Source organism: Cyprinodon tularosa, unplaced genomic scaffold (assembly GCF_016077235.1).
Source record: "Cyprinodon tularosa strain WSP-4 unplaced genomic scaffold, ASM1607723v1 ctg212, whole genome shotgun sequence".
In the NCBI taxonomy this organism is placed as follows: Eukaryota; Metazoa; Chordata; class Actinopteri; order Cyprinodontiformes; family Cyprinodontidae; genus Cyprinodon; species Cyprinodon tularosa.
Genome location: NW_024038786.1, coordinates 927,727 through 947,842, shown reverse-complemented (window position 1 = coordinate 947,842; position 20,116 = coordinate 927,727). Strand labels below are relative to the sequence as shown.

General features: G+C 35.1%; 1 protein-coding gene across 3 annotated transcripts in view; it reads left to right on the top strand.

Moving 5' to 3' along the window:
* galnt13 (UDP-N-acetyl-alpha-D-galactosamine:polypeptide N-acetylgalactosaminyltransferase 13) overlaps nucleotides 1-20,116 on the top strand; it is a 73,837-nt gene that overhangs the window by 37,851 nt on the left and 15,870 nt on the right. Inside the window, exons 5-13 of one of the 3 annotated variants that reach the window (XM_038285620.1) lie at nucleotides 91-298; nucleotides 2,850-3,020; nucleotides 4,208-4,325; nucleotides 6,503-6,683; nucleotides 8,973-9,112; nucleotides 13,419-13,517; nucleotides 15,504-15,638; nucleotides 17,173-17,202; nucleotides 19,573-19,798. In XM_038285620.1, coding sequence (XP_038141548.1) covers nucleotides 91-298; nucleotides 2,850-3,020; nucleotides 4,208-4,325; nucleotides 6,503-6,683; nucleotides 8,973-9,112; nucleotides 13,419-13,517; nucleotides 15,504-15,638; nucleotides 17,173-17,202; nucleotides 19,573-19,758 — 1,268 coding nt within the window. In that variant the 3' untranslated portion in view covers nucleotides 19,759-19,798. The remainder of the gene's footprint in view (nucleotides 1-90; nucleotides 299-2,849; nucleotides 3,021-4,207; nucleotides 4,326-6,502; nucleotides 6,684-8,972; nucleotides 9,113-13,418; nucleotides 13,518-15,503; nucleotides 15,639-17,172; nucleotides 17,203-19,572; nucleotides 19,799-20,116) is intronic. The other 2 variants (XM_038285621.1, XM_038285622.1) reach the window with 2 other exon arrangements.

The following is a 20,116-nucleotide window of genomic DNA, read 5'->3' as shown; positions in this document are numbered from 1 at the left end:
AAGAAAAAAATCTAATATCTATAAAACCATAGACAAAAACTGCCAGTTAACAGAACAATTTGATTCCTTTTTATTTTTATTTTATTTCAGACTTTTTAAAGGCAAAGCTGGAGACTTACGTTCAGACCCTAGAGGTGCCGGTGAAGATTGTGAGGATGGAGCAGCGCTCGGGTCTGATCAGAGCCAGGCTGAGGGGGGCAGCCGTCACCACAGGCCAAGTCATCACCTTCCTGGATGCTCACTGCGAGTGTACAGTGGGCTGGCTGGAGCCCCTGCTGGCTCGTATCAGAGAGGACAGGTGGGAGCCAAAATGAGGATTTCTGACACTGATCAGCAGAAACTGTCGAATATTTTAACCTTTAAGTTCAATCTTAAACACTTTTGGTAATTTTAGCCTCTATTAACAGAGATTAGAAGAGTTTGGCCTTGAATTATAGCTTGGTTTTAACATTTATTTCATAGGAAACTGTCATACAAACCGAATGGTAATTGGTTGCATCAGTGGATAGTTTGTCTTGCAGTCATTCTGCTTGCCTGCAAATATTAAGAATTTTTTAGAGATGTTCTGTTTGAAGTCTATAAGCAGTTTCATCTAAAAGTTAATTAACTGCTCTTAACCAAGTTATTATGCAGGTTTTCTTTTTTTATTTTATTTTTTTTTTTACCTTTTTCCTCTTTGGTTTATAATATCAGTAATGTTTATGAAGAACTTGCTGCAGCAAAATATGTGGGCAAGAAACCTGCCTTTTCCCTTCAAACAGATGTGAAACTCATCTCACAGTTCAAAGAACCTGAGCTGCACCTTTCCATGTTTAAACTAAACAGCTCAAATGTTGGAGCCCATTTCCTTTCATAGTTCCGAAAAGATGTCAGCTTTGATTGGTTGCGTTCGATTGGCCATTACGTCAGAGAGAACATCCTTTATCTTAACTCTCAGCGGCTTTGACGTCAGTGTTCTGTGATGCGTCATGCAGTGCACCCACTGCGGATTGTGGGAGACATGCCTGATGATTGCTTGCAGCCCTCATAATTTCCCAGCCATAGCATGCACCCTTTCTTTAGAGATCCCCAAACATTCCTCACATTTTAGATTAACTTCTTCCGGGGAAGACTCGAAGAGTTACAGTTCTTCTGCAGTGGCTCTGCCAAGAGTTGCAGAAAAGCAATTCCTCCATCATCTCATCTCAATTTATGAATTGGACATAAGTTACCAGTATTCAGTCATTCCTGCTGGCAGTGGCTTCAGCCATCTACAGAACAATGTCCATGACAAACATTATCATTACGCTGCTCCTCTATGTCCTTTGACATGTCATAAATTCACCTGTCGATGGTATTATTGTAGAGAGCAATAGCCAGCAGTTTGCTTGATGCTGTGTGATCAATCACTGTTGAAACCCTGTCCACAGCAAAGGGAGGTATTATTATTTCCTCTGCAACCTAGCTTTCTACGCTTCAACACTTGACAGGCTACTTTAGGTGGCATCAAGACCGGCAATTTCCTTTCATTTTTTTGTAGCAGGAAAGAAGATTTCTTGATAGTAAGATAAATAAGAAAAAAAGAGGTAAGATGTAATTTGTGAGTTATGTATTAGTGGATTAACAGCCAAAATAAGGAGAGACAAGAAACATAAGAAACAGAAACTAAAAACAACGAAAAACCTAAATAAGTTAAAACAGTCTAAACCTCTAAAGATGATGTTTTAAAAAAAATGGAGCCTTCTCTCTTGGGGTCCCTTTGGGCGCCTGGGGCTTTGGGTCTCCCGGCGCTGGACTCAGTGCTCTGGGGGGTGTGCCTCTCCAGCTCTCCACAACCACTATTGAGCATTTTTTCTATGGATAAACTTTACATGCACAAGTTCACCCTCACAAACAATTACAGGTGCTTGGCTCCAGGTACTTAGAGATTCACTTCCAAACAGAAACCCCACATTCATATCTTCAGGTAACACAGAGTACATGTCAGACTTAATAATATTACTTTAGTGATAGTTTCAAGGTGTTGCTTTATTGTATATCTCGTACCATGTCTTTTGGTTGCGCTGTTCCTTTTTCATCTCGTTACAGGTGATGAAGCAGACTGAAAAATGTTTAGTCATTGTCTCCTTTCTATCTACTCTTTATTTCATCTTTTCTCTTTTTTTTCTTCTCTTTTTTTCCGTTTTCTTCTTCTGTTTTTCTGCTCTATTTACATCGCAGTGTCCATATAAACTGTAAAACTCCCTGCATAATTATAATAAAGCAATTTATATGCATGAAACAAGTGGAGCAATATGGCAATTGCCATACTGCTACACTTGTGAAAGTAAAATCTGTTGGGCTCTTTTTGGCATCAAGACAATTATTCTTATTGCCACATTGCCAGACAGGACACTGTTAAAAAATAAAAAAAAAATAAAAAAGGAAATTACAAAAATTCAAATAAAGTTTTGCAACATTTAATGTTTTATCTTAGGACACACAAAAAGGTATTTTTTTATTCTATTTATCGGTACGTTTTGCTTAGGTTTCTAAAGAAAGGATCGTCTTCAAATGTGCATGTCGGATTAGTGGATTTTATACACTGTAGAAAGGTAGTTTATATATTTCCTGGTATTGTTCATTCTTCAGAAAATATGCAGTTATATACCCCAGACTGTTGTTTTATCAAGACCTTGCAGATGCATCAAATAGACATAAAGAAAATGCATAATAAGCACTAATTTACTAGATTTATGAAGTAGACTTCCATTTCATCTGAGCCTCTAAACATGTAAATCCGCAAGGAAAACAGGAGTGTGTCCAAAAAATCACTTCCTGTCCTATTTTTTCTTGATTTTTGTCATTCCTATCTAAATGATTTGTTTCAGAAAAGCAGTGGTGTGCCCCATCATAGACGTCATCAGCGATGAGACATTTGAGTACATGGCGGGTTCGGATATGACTTATGGTGGGTTCAACTGGAAGCTGAACTTTCGGTGGTACCCAGTTCCCCAGCGGGAGATGGATCGACGTAAAGGAGACCGAACTCTTCCAGTCAGGTACTTCCACTCAGGAGTTTTAATAAATTATTTTTTCATCTGAAACTGGAATAATAAAACGTAGCTACATATTTAACTTTTTGACAGAAAAAATGAGAGCAAATTCTCTTTTGTATTACTATTATTTACTCTCATCAGCAAATAGTTTTTATTCAATGAGTTAACTGCCAGACATGTTTACTCTTCCATGACGTGGTTTTAATTTAGAAAATAAATTAATTTGTATTGTATCTTAATGTTTCTCTGGCTACAAAAGGACACTTAAGAATACTTACTTCGTGAATACACAGCTCCACGCATAATTGTTTCTGGTGGACAAAAACAAAAAAACATTTGTACATGTTTTATAAGCAAGTTTTTTTAGGGGAAATATCCTGCAAATTAAAAATCTGTTGTGCAGATTAAAGAAGCATTATGAAGATTTATAATGATACCAGCACATGTGGCCAAAACAGAGAACTGCAGCTCTCTTCTGCTCGTTCTCATAGCTAGTACTTAACAAGTTATTTTTTTACTTTCTTCCCCTTACCTGGAGTTTCTATTGGTGTCTAAGTTGAGCTGGATGGCGGTAGCCTCTAAGTTTCCACAAAATCCATCTTGAATATAACACAAGATGGACTAGATTGTTTGCAGGCCAGACGCATTTAACAAGGACTCGAATTATGTCACTAACGCAGAACAGCACGAGAATTTCAAACCCAAAGTAAATTAAGGAAAATAACCTACAGGCTTATAGATGCATCAGCACTGAACTACTGAGGTGTCATTCAGATCATTAAACTATGTTTTAGTTGTGAAGGGTCAACAAAAAAGGCTATTTTTAAGGTATTTTTCAGTAAAAACGTACATAGTGTCTTTACAGATTTCTTGCTACTTTTTATCACTTGCATGTACCTCAACCCTACTTTACTGTGAAGCAGTTCTTTATCCTTTTTATCCAAAACATAAATACATCTCTGTGGTGGTCTTTTCATTACATTGATCTATGGATTGAAAAAAATACTAACTTTCTGCCAAAGCTAAAAAGGGTTAGAATGCAATTTTGCTTAAACATAAATAATCCATGCTGTTATCTGTATATCTGATATGTGTATATCTGTTTTTCTTTCTTTGCCTTATTAACCTGCTCAAGTCTAACCAAGACCAGGTTTTTGTTTTTACAGTAATTTGTTGTGTGTCTTCTTTAGGACTCCCACAATGGCAGGAGGGTTATTCTCCATAGACAAAACCTATTTTGAAGAAATTGGAAGCTATGATCCAGGGATGGATATATGGGGTGGAGAGAACCTGGAAATGTCTTTCAGAGTGAGTGACTGAGAACATGATGACAGAGAGCATACTAGTTCTTCTTCCTGCATGCATATTTTATAGACCTCCTTTATTTACATAAACCATTGTACAATCTGCTTGAAATTCATAAGATAGGTGTGCAAAGACCTATATCTCTTTCTCTGTCAGTCAGAAGAGTTACACAAACACTCTAGACACTGGGTTATATCATATAACTCCAATACGCCACAAGACTCTAATGTACTCTTCATTTATTGACTCCTGTGTATGAAATCCCTTAAAGAAGTGGTTGTTATGGAAACATGGTGAGCTCGCTTATTTTCCTTTTCACTGCAGCACAGTGATAAACATTGCTCCAGTTGTTAAAAACTTTTTAAATGTTACTTTGGGTATTCTTCTCGGCAGCTTAGTGTTAGTGGCCATTTCCTTTTAGTCATGAAATCACTAAAGATCAACAATATTTGCACTTATATGCATTTACATTATATAATATTTTATCTAATTACTTTCTGTCTGTCATCGTTTGTCCTGTCAGCACATGCCCAAGTGGTTGTGGTGTTAGGACCACAGATGAAACATTAAAGTAATTGCTGCTTAAATTATTGCTGCCTACATATTGCCAGAAAGGTGATATTGATCAAGTAAGCACATGCTGCTGAACATCCTGCAGAAATCAAGCCAGAAGCTGAAGAATTCTTGGTTATTTAGGTACAGCTTTTGCACACTTTGGGTGCATATTTCTTTTTTTTTTAAATCTCCAAAAAGGAAACTATTCTTGCTTCTGCCACTGCCTTTATGTAGTGGACTATAATTCCAGCGTTTGATGCTACGTTTATTTTCCAGCTGCTATAATGTCAAGCTCTGCAGATGTGTTTGACCTTTCTTCACATCCTTCTTGTGTTTGATGATAAGAGACCTACAGTATGTGACTTTGTAGAGTTTTTTTATACTGCCTAATTATTGCTCTAAATGTACTTGGGGCAAATTTAGGTGCCTTGCAAATTAGTTTTTAGTTTTTCTTAATACCAAACACGTTCATATCTGTAGCCTAAGTAAATACATGCAATGTATCTCCCTAGGTAGCTTTTTTGCTAGGGTGCCATTATTTTTTGTCTCACTTATTTTGAGAAATTTCGAGGACATTTTCCCTTTGCAATTTACAAGCATTTTCATTTTGGAACCAAGTCATGCATTGAATTGAAATGTTTTCAAATATTTGTTCTACTCCTTGGATCTGTAAATTAAAGAAATGCATAGGAATCATCTCCATAATAACCTGAGATATGAAAAAACCATTTAAATCAGAACAAAAAACTTTGTTTCTGCAGCTTTTCAAGGTCAAAATTGATTTTATCTTAATTTCTTTGCTACTTTTTAATTTTACTTTTACATTTTGTTTTGTTTTCTTTGAATGTGATGCTAGAATTGCTTTCTTCAGTTTATTTTTTTGCCTTAATTATAATTTATTTAGCCATGTTCATTTTCTCTTGAATTGCTTTTAATTAATTTTTACTAGTGTTGCACCGATACCGATACCAGTATCGGACGGGGCCCCGATACTGCCCTAAAATGGTGGTATCGGTATCGGCGAGTACCAACAAATAGGGGACCGATACCATTTTGAGAGCCGTAAGTTTATTCAACTGTTGTCACCCACTCCTGGTAGGCAATAAAAAGTTCTACTGGATTCACTTTGTATTAGATTTGTTCCTGCTTCACAAAGGTAGGCAGCAGCTTGACAAAGCCATGATGGCAATTATTTTACATTATTATGGTATCGGTATCAGCCGATACTGCACAGACAGGTATCGGGTATCGGTATCGGGGCCAAAAAATGGTATCGGCGCAACACAAATTTTGACTATTTAAAATGTGTTTATCAAATGCATTTGATTTTAGTTCAGCTCAGTTAATTTACCATAATTTCTAAGGATGCCAGTAATTGTGGTACCGGAACATTAGATGTAGCTATAAATCCTGATTCTGTTTTCCTTTCAGTGTCGCCTCACTTAATAAATGTAGTCAAAACAACAGATGGATATTTTTAAAATTTTCTAGGAAAATCATACTATTCCTATAATCAGCAGATTCTAGTTTTATTATTTTACATCTTTACAGGTTGCACCAGTAACTGTGGTTTGTATTGCATTCTATAGTTGAGACTTTGTTTTTCATAAAAATGCTTTTTTTAGATCTGGCAATGTGGCGGTTCCTTGGAAATTGTAACATGCTCACATGTTGGGCACGTTTTCCGCAAGGCCACGCCATACAGCTTTCCTGGAGGTACTGGCCAAGTTATCAACAAGAACAACCGACGGCTGGCTGAAGTCTGGATGGACGAATTCAAAGACTTCTTTTACATCATCTCACCAGGTACAAAACACAGCAGCTGTTGCAGAGTAACCAAAAATTTCTGCTGCTTTTAACATAGAAAAGCACCTCTTAGACAATTTAGAAATGGTACTTGTTGTTAAGGTTTGAAGGAATTTGTAGATGAGTAAAGGATTTGCTAATGTTTTATTCAGCACACATTTATGTTTAAAAGCAGATAAGGGTAGTCATTATCCAGCCTCACTGGGCGCCCTGATATTACATTTAGCAAATTGCTCTGAAAGGATGTCTGTGCTCTATTTTATTATCTTATTCTCTTATAGAGTCCTTTTCTTCTCATCCATTTAATAATTCACATTTCTCTCGGTTCATATGTCGGAATATAAGGCTGCTTTGTCATCTTTAAATACGCCTAATTCATTTCTGCTTTCAGACACATTTGTGGAGCTCTTGTGAACTCAAGTTCAGAAATTTGTCAAAATTGGCCCTCTCTCCAATAGAATTTTGGCGCATATGGAAAAACTAGAGCAACAGGACTGTGCAGCTTGAGAGATGAGCACCCCTCAATCTGTTGCCTCAGTAATGTGATTACCCTTTAGCAGAAATCGCTTTTCCGGAAATCTCTGGCTAAGTGTTCTAGATGGCTTGCCAACCTATAAGGGATCATCCTTAATCTGCAGATCTTCCTGCACAAATTGTGACCTTCTCTGCAGCTCGGTCAGGCAGGGCTCTCCATGGACAGGTGTGCAGACAGAGCAGGCGTTGTGATGGATGACTTTTGCTGTGCAGTGTGGCCCCACAATGCATTTCTGTTCCTCCTGGACATTATTGTGGATGATTTGAGCCGTGCTGCTGCCAGAGCTCACTTATTGGCACAGAGAAGCCTCTTTTTTTGGAGAGTCCTGTAGTCATACCAATAAACAAGTAATTGCTTCCTTTTTTGTTCTTTGCAACATGTTTTAGGATCAAAGAAGCTTTTTGTTCTCTGAAACATGATCTACCCTCCCTGTGCCTTGCTAAAGTATTCACACCACACAGACTTTTTCTATTTCCTATACTCCAACTTAAAACTGCCTTGTATTTCATGGGAATTTTGAGTGACAGATAGACACAGTGGCCTGCACGATTAAATAGAAATAAAGAAAGACATGTTTTTCAACATTTCTTGCAAATATAAGTATTTAGTTCCCTACAATAACAAAAACAGGTACAATTAAGAGGCTCATCAGATCATAGACTATTTAAACAGTTGTCTTCAGGTCTTACCACATTTGTTTAGACAGAAATCAGGTTTCTGATTTGAATGGATGATCTTAGCACATGAATATGCCTTGATATGAAACACTTCACTCCTACTCTGGCTGTATTTTAAGGCCTTTTTTTCGAAGAGTCCCTCTTTTCCATGCTTTAGTCTTTTTCAGGTTAACTCTTAACCATACTGTTACCCTATAGAGTATTTTGCATTTTTAACAAAAAATTATCTCATCTGAACACAGTGCCACGTTTGCGGTGTCCCTTGCATGTCGTCTAACACATTTTATAACTTCTTTTTAACATTGGGGTTCCCTCTTGCTTTAACTGTGGATAACTGCAGCTTCTAAAATAAATGCACTTATGATGGCAGTGCCTTGCAACTATAATTTCAGTAAAATACTATTTGTTGTTCTAATTTATCAAGAATCAAGCAGTATAAATGTTTTTTTCAAATGACTGTAAATAAATCTCGATTGTTAACATTTGTTTGGTATATGAATGTGCTTGTCCCTTTCTATTTGATTGGTTTTTGCAGCACTCAGTTTATGGTCACACTCTTGTGCCTGTTTTAAAGAAAAAGAAGTGCTGTTTTCCCTCCTTTGCAATCAAGCTCTTTCATAATAAATTACCACCCCGTATCTATCCGCACGTGAGCTATAGCTCCTCAAGAGGCACTGCAAGACAAACCATCTGCTCGATGTGTTTGTGTCTGTGCCCAGTTGCTGTCTAATCCTTCCCTTCTTTTCAGTTTCAACAGCGCTGATACATCAGGCTGTTTTTATTTGGCAGCTTAAAACCTATTTCTGAGAGCAGCATTAACCTAAACAGTGCAGCTGTTTGGTAGATGTCTATGTGTAAAATAGGCCCAGGAGGCAGGTTAATGATGCATAACTTAAAAGGAAATCCTCCTCTAATTACCCACATGGCAAACACGTTTTTTAAGGGCTGACATGTTGGTGAGGAGAGGCCCTCTTGTGTTTCTTTATGGTGATGCAAGAAAACAGAGCTGGGAAATATGATTCAGCCTGATGGCCTGCTCTGAATAAATATGTATATCTCCTCTCTTGGCCCCTGCAGGTGTGATGCGGGTGGACTATGGAGACGTCTCCTCCCGCAAAGCTCTTAGAGAGGCCTTGAGGTGCAAACCATTTTCCTGGTATCTAGAGAACATCTATCCAGACTCCCAGATCCCAAGAAGATACTACTCAATTGGTGAAGTATGAGGACCCGCATACTTTAGTTCTGTAGTTTGTTTGTTTTTTGTCTGCAGTTTGTCTGATACAGGTTCCTCTCATAAAAATGGGAATATCTTCAAAAAGTGAATTTATATCAGTATTAGAAATCAAAGTGTTACACTTGTTCATAAATTTATTACATACATAGCAATAATACATTTTTTGTTGGCTAATGGAAAACCCTAATTTATGTATTTTTCTTAATTTACAATAATACATAAGGTACATTAAAAGAAAAAGTTTTGTATTTGTTATACAGTTTATATAATCAGTATTTACTAAGAACTAATTTTGCAGGAATTAGTTTTGAAATTCAGTGTGCCATGGATGCAGTCAACCAGTGGCTCGACTCATGCGCCCTGACAGCTGAATCTGGTGTCTCTCATCTTCCTTTTTATTATACCTCCGAAAATAAGCCTCTCCATAAATCATGTTGGCAGAGGAAAGCATGAGGTGTTTCAAAATGTCATGGTTAACTGCTGCAGGGACTTTAGACTTAATGCAGCCTAGTGAACCAATACCAGCCGATCATATGGCTCCTCTAATTGTCACAAAGGGTTTTCAGAGACAACTGGGATTCTTTGCCACTCTGCCCAGACTCCTATTTCTAAATACAATGGGAGATATCAGAAAGGAAGATATTACACCTCCAAGCAACAATCAAACCAATCCTAATCCTGGTTAAGGATTGGTTTAACACAAACAATAAGATGGTTGTGTCCTGAGTCCTGAAATTTTCCTTTGGTCTTAACACTTTATAGGGCAATCAGTGAAATACTTTAAAAATCAAAATTTCAAGCCAATAGTGTTATTGGAATCCAGGACAAGACCTTATTACCTTTGTAACATTAAAAAAATATGGATGTTCTGATGGCAAAAATGCATATCAGTGTGATAACAAGAAACTCAAACTTGCCCGAATATATATATAAAAAAAGGGCTTCTAAAAGAAATTCATGCAAAACACTCGGAGTGAAAGAAAAATTGTCTTTTTTGGTACAACATAACCTTAGAGGCATTAATGCTGATACTGACACTTACATGTTTTAGTTATAAAGCTAAATATAATTGTTAACTAGGCTTCTTAACTTTTTAACTTTACGTTTTAACTTTTTAATTAGCTTTTTACCCCTTTTTTCTTGACTTGTTTCATTCAACTTAATTAACAATAGGTAATATATCATTCAGCCACTCATCTAATTGGTTTAAATGCAATTGATCAAAAACGTTTACTTGGCCTTTAAAGATGTTATTTGTGCAATTTTGCATCATAGTCCTCTGAAAGCTTTGGTACCAAATTTTTTCCTTCCACTAAACCTTTGCTTAAATGGAATAGAAACAACTTGTACTGTCCCAGAGTGAAGCAATTCAAATGTGACAGTGGCAAAAGTATAAGATAGAAAAACGATTACAGGTACATACCAGAGTAAATTATGTGAAAATTAACAAGATTTTGAAAGTTGATTTATATATGAAAAGAGAAAAAAAAAAAACACCTCAGGAGGAAAAAGCATTGTGCGCTTATTTATAAAATGGCAATATCCTAAAATGAGAAAATTCAGGTTAAAAAGCAAAAAAGGAAATCTGGGAATATATTCTAATTTGCAGTCTTAGAACCCGGTTTCTTCAGCAGCAACATTCTGTGGCTCACCCTCCTTCCCACGGTTTCATTGACTGCATGCTGAGTAAATTTTCAAGTCATCAGTCCTTCCTGATTTATATCTATTTTAGAATTATTTTTATTGGTCTTATTTAATTAGATTAAAAAAAGAAACTACTATTATATACATATATACATACATAGTGAAATTTTCACTTTATGAATTAAAATCCGAAGATACTTGAACTTTAGGGTTGATTTCTGATTTACTGCGATGGTGCTGTGTATAATGTTTTCAAAGAGACAATATTACTATGAGATAAATGGGAAATTCTGTGGAACAAAGAAAAGATTAAGAAAAAAGATAAAAGTAGACACGCCTGATCGTTGGTATTGAGCACCTGTAACAAACAACGCTTGGATGGTTGCTCCACTGATCTTTGAGACATTTGCAGATTTATTTTTTGCATAATAAGGGATTGAGGTCAACTCTATGTCTCTGATCTCAGCTCTGCTAGTAAAACCCCATTTTTAAAAATGTCTTTATTTCTAAATATCAAAATAAATAAAGTGTGTCTGTCGCAGGGGAACCAATGTATCTGATCTTCAGCTAAGATAAGACCTTTTTAGTTAGCAAGATATTACAAGTTTAAGCACCTGCTAACTTTTAGTAACCCGATTTGCCTTTTTTTATGCATGTCTGTTCCAATGCAGAGTTTGTTATAGTCATTATAGCCCTAAATTGCCTGAAATAGCCATTTAAAAGGTAGTGTGAATAAAAAGGCTTAGTATCCTCTAACAGCTGAAGATAGGAGGATTTTTCACCATTACTTTTTGCTGTCATGTCACTTTAAAAAAGATGAGTTTGTTTATTTCACCTCTCGTCGCAATTTTTCTTTTAGCCAGACTTCTTTGAGGCTGGATCTCCATTAAAGTAACACTATCAGCCTTTTTGTAACAGCTGTAAATGTTGGGTTTAGTATTTCTTAACTGTGTCGTTTTAGTTGTTAAGCGCTACAAACGCAGCAGTTAAAGACACTGCTGAGTCAATTAGAAGCCATAAGAGGACTTGATAACATGGGCAACTCAGAACTCAGCACTTAGTATTGCTATTGCAGTATTGCTCCTTTGATATAATGTATTTTTGATTAAAACTTTAATTTATGGTGTAGGAAAGAACAGTGATTTTAAATTTTGGGGTTTGCACATTTCGTAAACAGTTTCTTTGTGTTATTTTCATTTGTTTTTAATCTTATTTAAAATTTTTTCCACAGTCAATAACGATATGGTGACAGCGTTGTCTATTACTTTCTTAGATTTGAGGTTACAATGACATGTTTTAACACCTCATAGAAACCATTAAGGCATTTAAAAGCAGAGAGTTATTGTTTTAACTATTCTGTGTATTTTTTTAATTTTAACCACGCTTTATTATCTGTTCTGCAAATCCTTAAAGGAAAGAGTGCCAAACTGGGGTGATTAGATTACTGTAAAAATAATGAAAGATTTATAGGATTTAAGACTCTTCTTATCATAATAAATGATACTACATTTTGATATCTTCAGTTTCTTTCAAAAATATTAAATTGATATCTAAACCAAAATTATTTTTTACAAATGAATGAGAAAAGGAAAATTGGTTCTGCAATATTTTCAAAAAATATTTTTATCCTTCTTAATTACCATTAGATATTTAAATGCATATAATTTTTTATTGACCTTCTTTCTGGGTGTTATTACTCATAATTTTGATTAATTATCATAAATTTTTCTTTTTAGTTTTTGAGATTGGAAAGCCAGCCTACCTTCACTCTAATGTTCAGCTAATCTACCATGGCTATGAATAATTACAAGCTGAACAGGTGAGATGGCCTTTGGAAAGGGAAATGTCAGTAATTCAAATACAATTGTGATCAGTGGGTTGGAAAATGAGCCTAAGTTGTGATGTGGTATATCAAAGACAACAGCTGTATTCTTAATGTAAAGTTATGTATGTTTTATTTTAGATAATGAAAAAGGAAATATAAACGGAAACATTTATACTACGATTTTTTTGCCCATGCCTCCATAGACCTTGCACTAAGTATCTGAAGCCATTCAGTCCACAGAGAGATCGAGGTCATGTCTATAGGTGCACTCTGTCCGCTGCTCTTCCAGTTCTAGAAAGCCAAATTTATATATAAATTTACATGCAATTCATGTCAGTGTGCATGCATAAAATTCCTCTTTAAAAGGAAGCAAATCCCATAGAAAGGGGAGAAAATGGCAATAAAAGTGCGTGAAGTGTTGATTTACCTGTAGCCCCATCTTATTAGTTTTGCTAAACAGCTTGAATATACTTAATTTTCTTATGTTTTATCAAAGAAATTACATTTCTGGTTTGATAAATGCTCCTGACAGATCTGGGTTGGAGCTGGCTTCCATCACTGCCACCATCAGATGTCTATCTTTGGTTTTCAGGAAGATGTATTCAAATCTTTGACTGACCTGTTAACTTAATTGAGAAGTTTAAAATTACAAAACTAACCAACTAGAGGACAATATAAAGTTTTCAGTATGATGGTTTTAAAAGTAGTTGTTTTGAATGGTAGAATCATTGAAGACAGGACAGTGGACAGAGGTTAATTTTCTTGATTTTAATAAAGAATAAAACAAAACAAAAAACTCCTGTTATGCATCTGCCTACAGATCAGAAATGTGGAGACAAACCAGTGTGTGGACAACATGGGACGGAAGGAGAATGAGAAAGTTGGCTTTTTCAACTGTCATGGCATGGGTGGCAACCAGGTGAGAGAGCAACTTTATTTTTAGATACAGCAGGTTTAGATACAGCCTTTTATACATGTTGTTCAGTGAAAACACTGGTTATCTTGTAAACATTCTATATATCGCATTATTACATGTAATTTTTTTAATTCATAAAAAATTGCCACTTTTAAAATTCTATAGATTTTTATTTTTATCAGCTTCTTAGAATGTATTCATGTCATTTATATCAGATGTAAATCAGAAATGCTCACGAACATTCCTTCAATCACCTACCAGATTCCCAGCTGTCCACCATCTACTGTAATTTATCCATGAAGCAGCAGCGTATTATCAAAGAAATATGCCTTCAGTAGTCCGTAAAAAAAGATTTCCATTTGCTATAAACCACAATGATGAGGGAGATTATTTTATTTCGCCTTTTAACTGTTTTACTTGGTTATTTCTTAAAAACTTTCTACCCGATCGTTTCCTAGAATATTGGCCCATTGCTAAGGTTCATTGTCCATTTAGATTTAGATTTATTTTCACATACAAAAATATTAACAACAATAATACACAGTTTAAAGGAAAGGTTAAAAAGGCCCTAGGGTCTTATAAGGCACCACTGCTAATGTAATAATTCACAGCAGCACAAAAAGACAAGTCAGTATATCAAATGTATTAAATATGCATGTTATATACAATTTGTGATTAGCATAACTTTTATAAGAAAAATATGTAGTTATGGATGGAAGAGCTGGCGGTAGTATTTTCCACATAAAAGGTCCTCTATATTTAAGAGATGTGTTGCATAATGATAAGCATAAATCCCCAGAATGTCTTGTTAAATAGGTTTGAGTCTCAAAAGAATATTTTAATAAGCTATGGAAAAACTATTGGCAAATCGGTAATTAAATGCACACATTTTTACATAAACAGACATATACAATATATGTCTCCATTAAATATGGACAAAATGTTGCCTTTTATAAAAAGAGCATATGAGGAGAGGCTATTTGAGAAATTCATTATTTATAAAAATCTCTTTTGAATGAATGAAAATCTTATGAAGATATGATTGACATGTAGCACCCACGCACAATTGCAATAAAATGTGAATATTTGAAACATAATATAACTTCAACATACAGGAATGGTTAATAAAATGTCTGACTCTACTGAAGATGCATATTGATTTCATAGTTTTTCTGCAAACCTGTTTAGTAAGGTGCTTCTTACTTAATTTTCATCAGCTGCATTAAGAAGCATTATTAGCCTGACTTTAACTTCATGTTTTTCAATGTTCCCATATAATGTTCTTCCTGATGGAGTATCTTTGCTGAACATTTCGAGTACTGGATGTTGTCATTTGTACAGATCTGGCATCAGGAAATATTACTTAGGGAATATATAACATAACATAGATGTCACATGAGAACGAATTAAGATTTACTTGATGCCACAAGTTTAACAAAAAAAAACTCAAATTGATTTAAGCAGAAGCTTATAAGTCTAAGGCATTTTCCAAAATTTTTAAAAAATGAGTAATTTTTGTGTTCAAAATGACCAGAATATGGAGAGTGTGACAAAAAGTTCTCTAATTATTTTGGCATTTAACAAATAGAAATGACTGTGGTAATTTCTACAGATCCTTCAGATGTATGATAGTGTTTTGAAGTTGGTTCTAGCTGTAAAAATCTTCAGAAAAAATAAATCTAATTGAAATAATATATACATGGCATTTGGATTATTTAGTATAACAATTTTTGTTTCATTTTTAAACATCATGAAAAAAAACAACTGATGCACTTTTTAAATACCCAAAGATGAAGGGCTTCATTTAGCGGGATAAAACCTGTTAAAGGTTTGTTTTCACACCTGCAGTTGAAGGAACATTTAAAATGACTTTTCTCAGCCTAGAAAGTACTTTGATCCAGTTGAATGTATTCAAACTCTCCACTGCAGCCAAAAGTTAGTATTTTAAATGAAATTAGTTGTTTTTAATCTTCATGTTGCAACCCTCAGGTCTTTTCATATACAGCGGATAAAGAAATCCGGACGGATGACCTTTGTTTGGATGTCTCCAGGCTTAACGGACCCGTCAAAATGCTCAAGTGTCACCACATGAAGGGAAACCAGATGTTTGAGTACGACACCGAGGTACGATCTGTGTTTACTGCAGGGACTAAATGAAGCAGTTGTAGGTGGTCCATCTGGCCCCTGATGATTTTTTCCCCTTAAATTTAAAGGAGTGGGTTATTATTATACCATATTTTCTGTTGCTCTGCTACATTTCTTGAATCATCCTGAACTTTTGTTACACTGTAGATAGTTTGTGCATTTCACAAAACAATTTGAACACAGAGCAAAACACCATTGATTACCTGCAAAAGGTTGCCTCATCTTTCAAAACTAAAAATCTGTCTGTAAACATGTTGGTGCCATCTGAATAAAAGTAATTTTCTCACTCTGTTTATTAGACAGTAAAATGATGTTTCCAGTGTATTCTGGAGGGATTTTCTTATGAACTATTGCTGGACTTCTGTGTATGATTAGTGATTACTGATATTTTATCATGCATATAGAGTCGATTGCAAGGAACTGGACAATATTCTGATTTACGGTTTTACTGTTTGTACTGTGCTTTGTTGACTGACTGGGTTATTGCACCATAGAAAGGAAAAGACAGCACTATAAAGAACAAAAACAAAACTGAAAATTTGGATTCAGGATGGTCTCCTTAGGGAAAACTGTTGATACAGTTAGGAATTACATACCTGTTATGTTGATAAAACGTCTGATGACACATTTCTTCTATAAGCATATGACTGCACTCTTTGACCAACTCCTGCCACTTGTGAGCACATGATTGAGAAGGTGCTCTAAAATTGTGGCTTTTATCTCATCAGGAACTCTCATATGTCCTCTGCTTCCTCAGATTCTTCCTCCCTCTTCTCTGCCATGCAGCTTCACCCTTCATCCTCTTGCTTGTCGTTGACCCCATTCAAGTCCTTCCCTCTCCATTTATCAGACATTGTCACATTGTGTTGAGCTCCGACTGTATATTTGCCAGTTGATGGTTCATGTGATGCACACTTAGGCTGTTTCCAATTACTGGTTGATCTATTGCTTCAAAATTTCTCTCTATTAGTAAAATTCAAGCTTCATATGAATTTGGGTTTTTGCAAATTAAGGACAGTTTTAGAACAGAAGTTAATAAAAATAAAAATATAGGCTTGACATATTATGACAACTTATTTATATGATGAACTAAGGTCTAAATGTTGTGACGGATGAGACTATGAGGGACCCAATATAATGTATTTTGCTGAACATAACATTGAAACAGCGCGACTAATAATGTGGTAAAACAGCTGAATTGTACATAAATATTTGCATGAATGTTCCAAAGCAATTCCAACTTGTTCAAAGAAACTGCTTTTGTGCCCAAAGACACAAGAATGTGAAAATTTAATAAGTAGCTTTTAACAGCTTAGCAGTTTTTCATCTGATAAATGTACTAAAGCAACAGAGAAAAACTGTAGAAGCAATAGAAAATGGAGTAAAAAATTTTTCTGCCACTAGATGGCGTTGTTTTTTGGTTTTCTATATTTTTTTTTGACACAGCACAGTGTTGAGTTGCTATTTCCATCCAGCAGCTGTGTCTCCTCTCATCTTCTCTCATTTCATATAGTATGTTGGCAAGTGGGAGTATGATTTTGAGGTAAGCTGTCTAAATTCTCCATCCTTTAACTTCCAATAGATTAACTCGTATCCTGTGCTCCCAGTGCTGTGATAGCCTGTGGTGACCCTAGAGAATCACAGGTTCTAAGGATTGAACTAAAAATCTATATGGGAAGCTCTTTACATCTAAATGTTATTAATTAGAAATTCTCAACAGGCCAAAAACCTGTAAAAATCTTCTTTTATGAAACAACTTAAATTGAACCTTGTATTTTCTCTACTGATCAAGATATTGAAAGCAAATAATGATACAAAAACACATATCTTTTTGTAAACATTGCTTTAAAAATCAAACATAACCTCTTAAAATCTAAATGATTAAAATACACTAAGAAGGCTTTAAAAAAAAGTTAAAATCTGTGTGCATTAGGGGTCTTTTGTCACCATGTTCTACAAACTAGAGAAAATACAGATTTTAAATTACACAATTGCACATCTATTTTAGAACTTTTATTTGTTGTTCTTCAGAGCCAGAGGAAAAAATAACAGTAAGATGAATGATATTGGTTCACACTGGATATTAAACACTAAAGTTTCATTTTACTGTATACTCCTGTGTGTGAAAAATGCAAATTTAATATTCAGTCGAATGAGGAATCAGATGTTGTTAAAGACACAACAATGCATTTTATGCTCATGGGAAAAGTAAAAAATATTCCTCCCTAAGCCTTCTTAAGCCCTGTTGCCTGACTGGTCAAAAAGATATCAGCTTATACAACTCCAAAACCCATTTTTGTTTTAACTATTTATGCATTTTGAAATCATTGGGGACATGCTTTAAAGGTCCTGCAGTCTAATCTGTGAGTGATTGACTTGTCACATGGCTTGCGTGTCAATATGGCAAGGCAAAGAAGCCCACAGGCCATTTCCATCACGCACTGATCAAACCCCATGAGGAATTCTTTAATTACGACATGTGCTCAGGGCGCTTTCTTAAAGTGGGAAAAAAAAGTCTGAATAAATGATGAATAAAGCAAACCAGTCTTTCATACTGGTATACACTATTGGGGATTCAGGGTTATTTTTAGCCCAGGTGTGACTGATAAGGACTGAATGTTTGGTCGCTGGAGTACCCTGAAATATTAATTTGCTCATCAGCTCACTTTCTTATATTTAGTTTCTGATACTCCTGTGTTTCCTTTGAAAAATATGGCTTCTTCTCATTTGAAATGTTATGATGCGTTTGCCATAATTGAACTGTTATAACTTTTTTGGCAATCGTCTCTTTTTTTGTTAAAATTCTGTCAACATGTCACTTTTTTCACAATTTTTGCATTATATATATATATATATATATATATATATATATATATATATATATATATATATATATATATATATATATATATATATATATATATATATATATATATATATATATAATTTTGTTTAACAGAAATACAAACTTATGACTCCAAAATGCAGATTTTATTTAAGGTTTTTATGTTTAAATTATTTAAATATGAGCAGTTATGAGCAATTATTCAAATATGAGCAAACTTATTTACAGCGATTTGTTTACCTACTGTTGAGCCAGATTCAGGTTAATGCACGTAATCTTTACATTTGACCAAAATCTTTCTTTTTACTAAATAACGTATAATCTCTTTGGATTGGTCAAGCCAGAATTCCAATCTAATTATCTACCATGAGCTAAAGATGATGGCAAGGGGTCTTTCAAATACAAAGAGTTGCCTTTAAGAAAGAATAAATCATCAAAGCAAAATGGGAAGCATGCAAGACATAAATCAACTTTTTGAAAGGTTTTATTATTATTAGATTATTCTGTTGATTATTCATCAGGATAAAGAAAACTTTAACTATGCCATTTTTTATTAAAACAAACATTTCAATTTCATTAAGAAAAAAATTCTTAATTAAAATTATTTTTAAAGCAATAAAATCTGATTAGGTTAAATTATTTTATTGTTATATGTACTGTTTCTAGCTCATTAAAGAAGTAGTATTTCCAACAATAATACCCTGTATGCAACTGTTTGAGCATACATACCAATACATACATACTCAAATTAATCAAAATAAATTGTAGTTCTTTTTTCCTGTTGACAGATATTAAAAAATGAATGTAGGATGTTAAAAAGGTAGCTTGGCTCAGATATGTTCTCCTCCAGTGTTGGTTCTCTATAGTTTTTATAAGTGTTGGTAGATATATTAGTGTTCATCCAGTGTTCATCTGGTCTTTGGTCTGGTTTAATGAGAAATGTATGACGGAAACATAAAGAAAATCTACATGTACTGTGAAAACTGACACTCCAATTTGTTGGTATAAATAATTACCTTCCCTACTTTCAAAAACCATGTGTCCCTCTTCCTTTCTGGATCCGTGCAGAAACACACCTTCCTCCACATCATCACCCAATCATGCCTGACCATCAGCCGTTTGGAGGATGGCACCTATGGCCCCACCGTGGAGTACTGTAACAACAGCCCCTTACAGGCCTGGATCCTCCACAACTACACCCGCCTGGAGGTCGCTAGGCACCTCTACTTCAGCCCCACCGATTATATTATTTAAATACTTTGCTCTTTTGGAGCAGCGGTGGGGGTGGCATGAGGTGAGCATGAGCTAAAGCTAAAATAGCGTTGGTGATCCAACTGTAGCTGTAGTGTAGATATATTAGATATTTTCTGCCCTTAGATGCCTCCATAGTAGATAGTTCTTTTAGATATTTTGCCTTCTTGCTCTTTTGCAGGAAGAGCAGATGGATTTAGAACATGTTGTGTGTCTTTCGGGTCGTAGAATGCGGATGCAGATTGTTCTAGGAGGTATTAAAAAGCTTTCACTGGTGACCTTTCAGAGGGAATCCATGAAGACGGGGCAGAAGCACATTAAGCAATGACAGATGTCCCGTCAAGATGCTTCAGTGTATAAG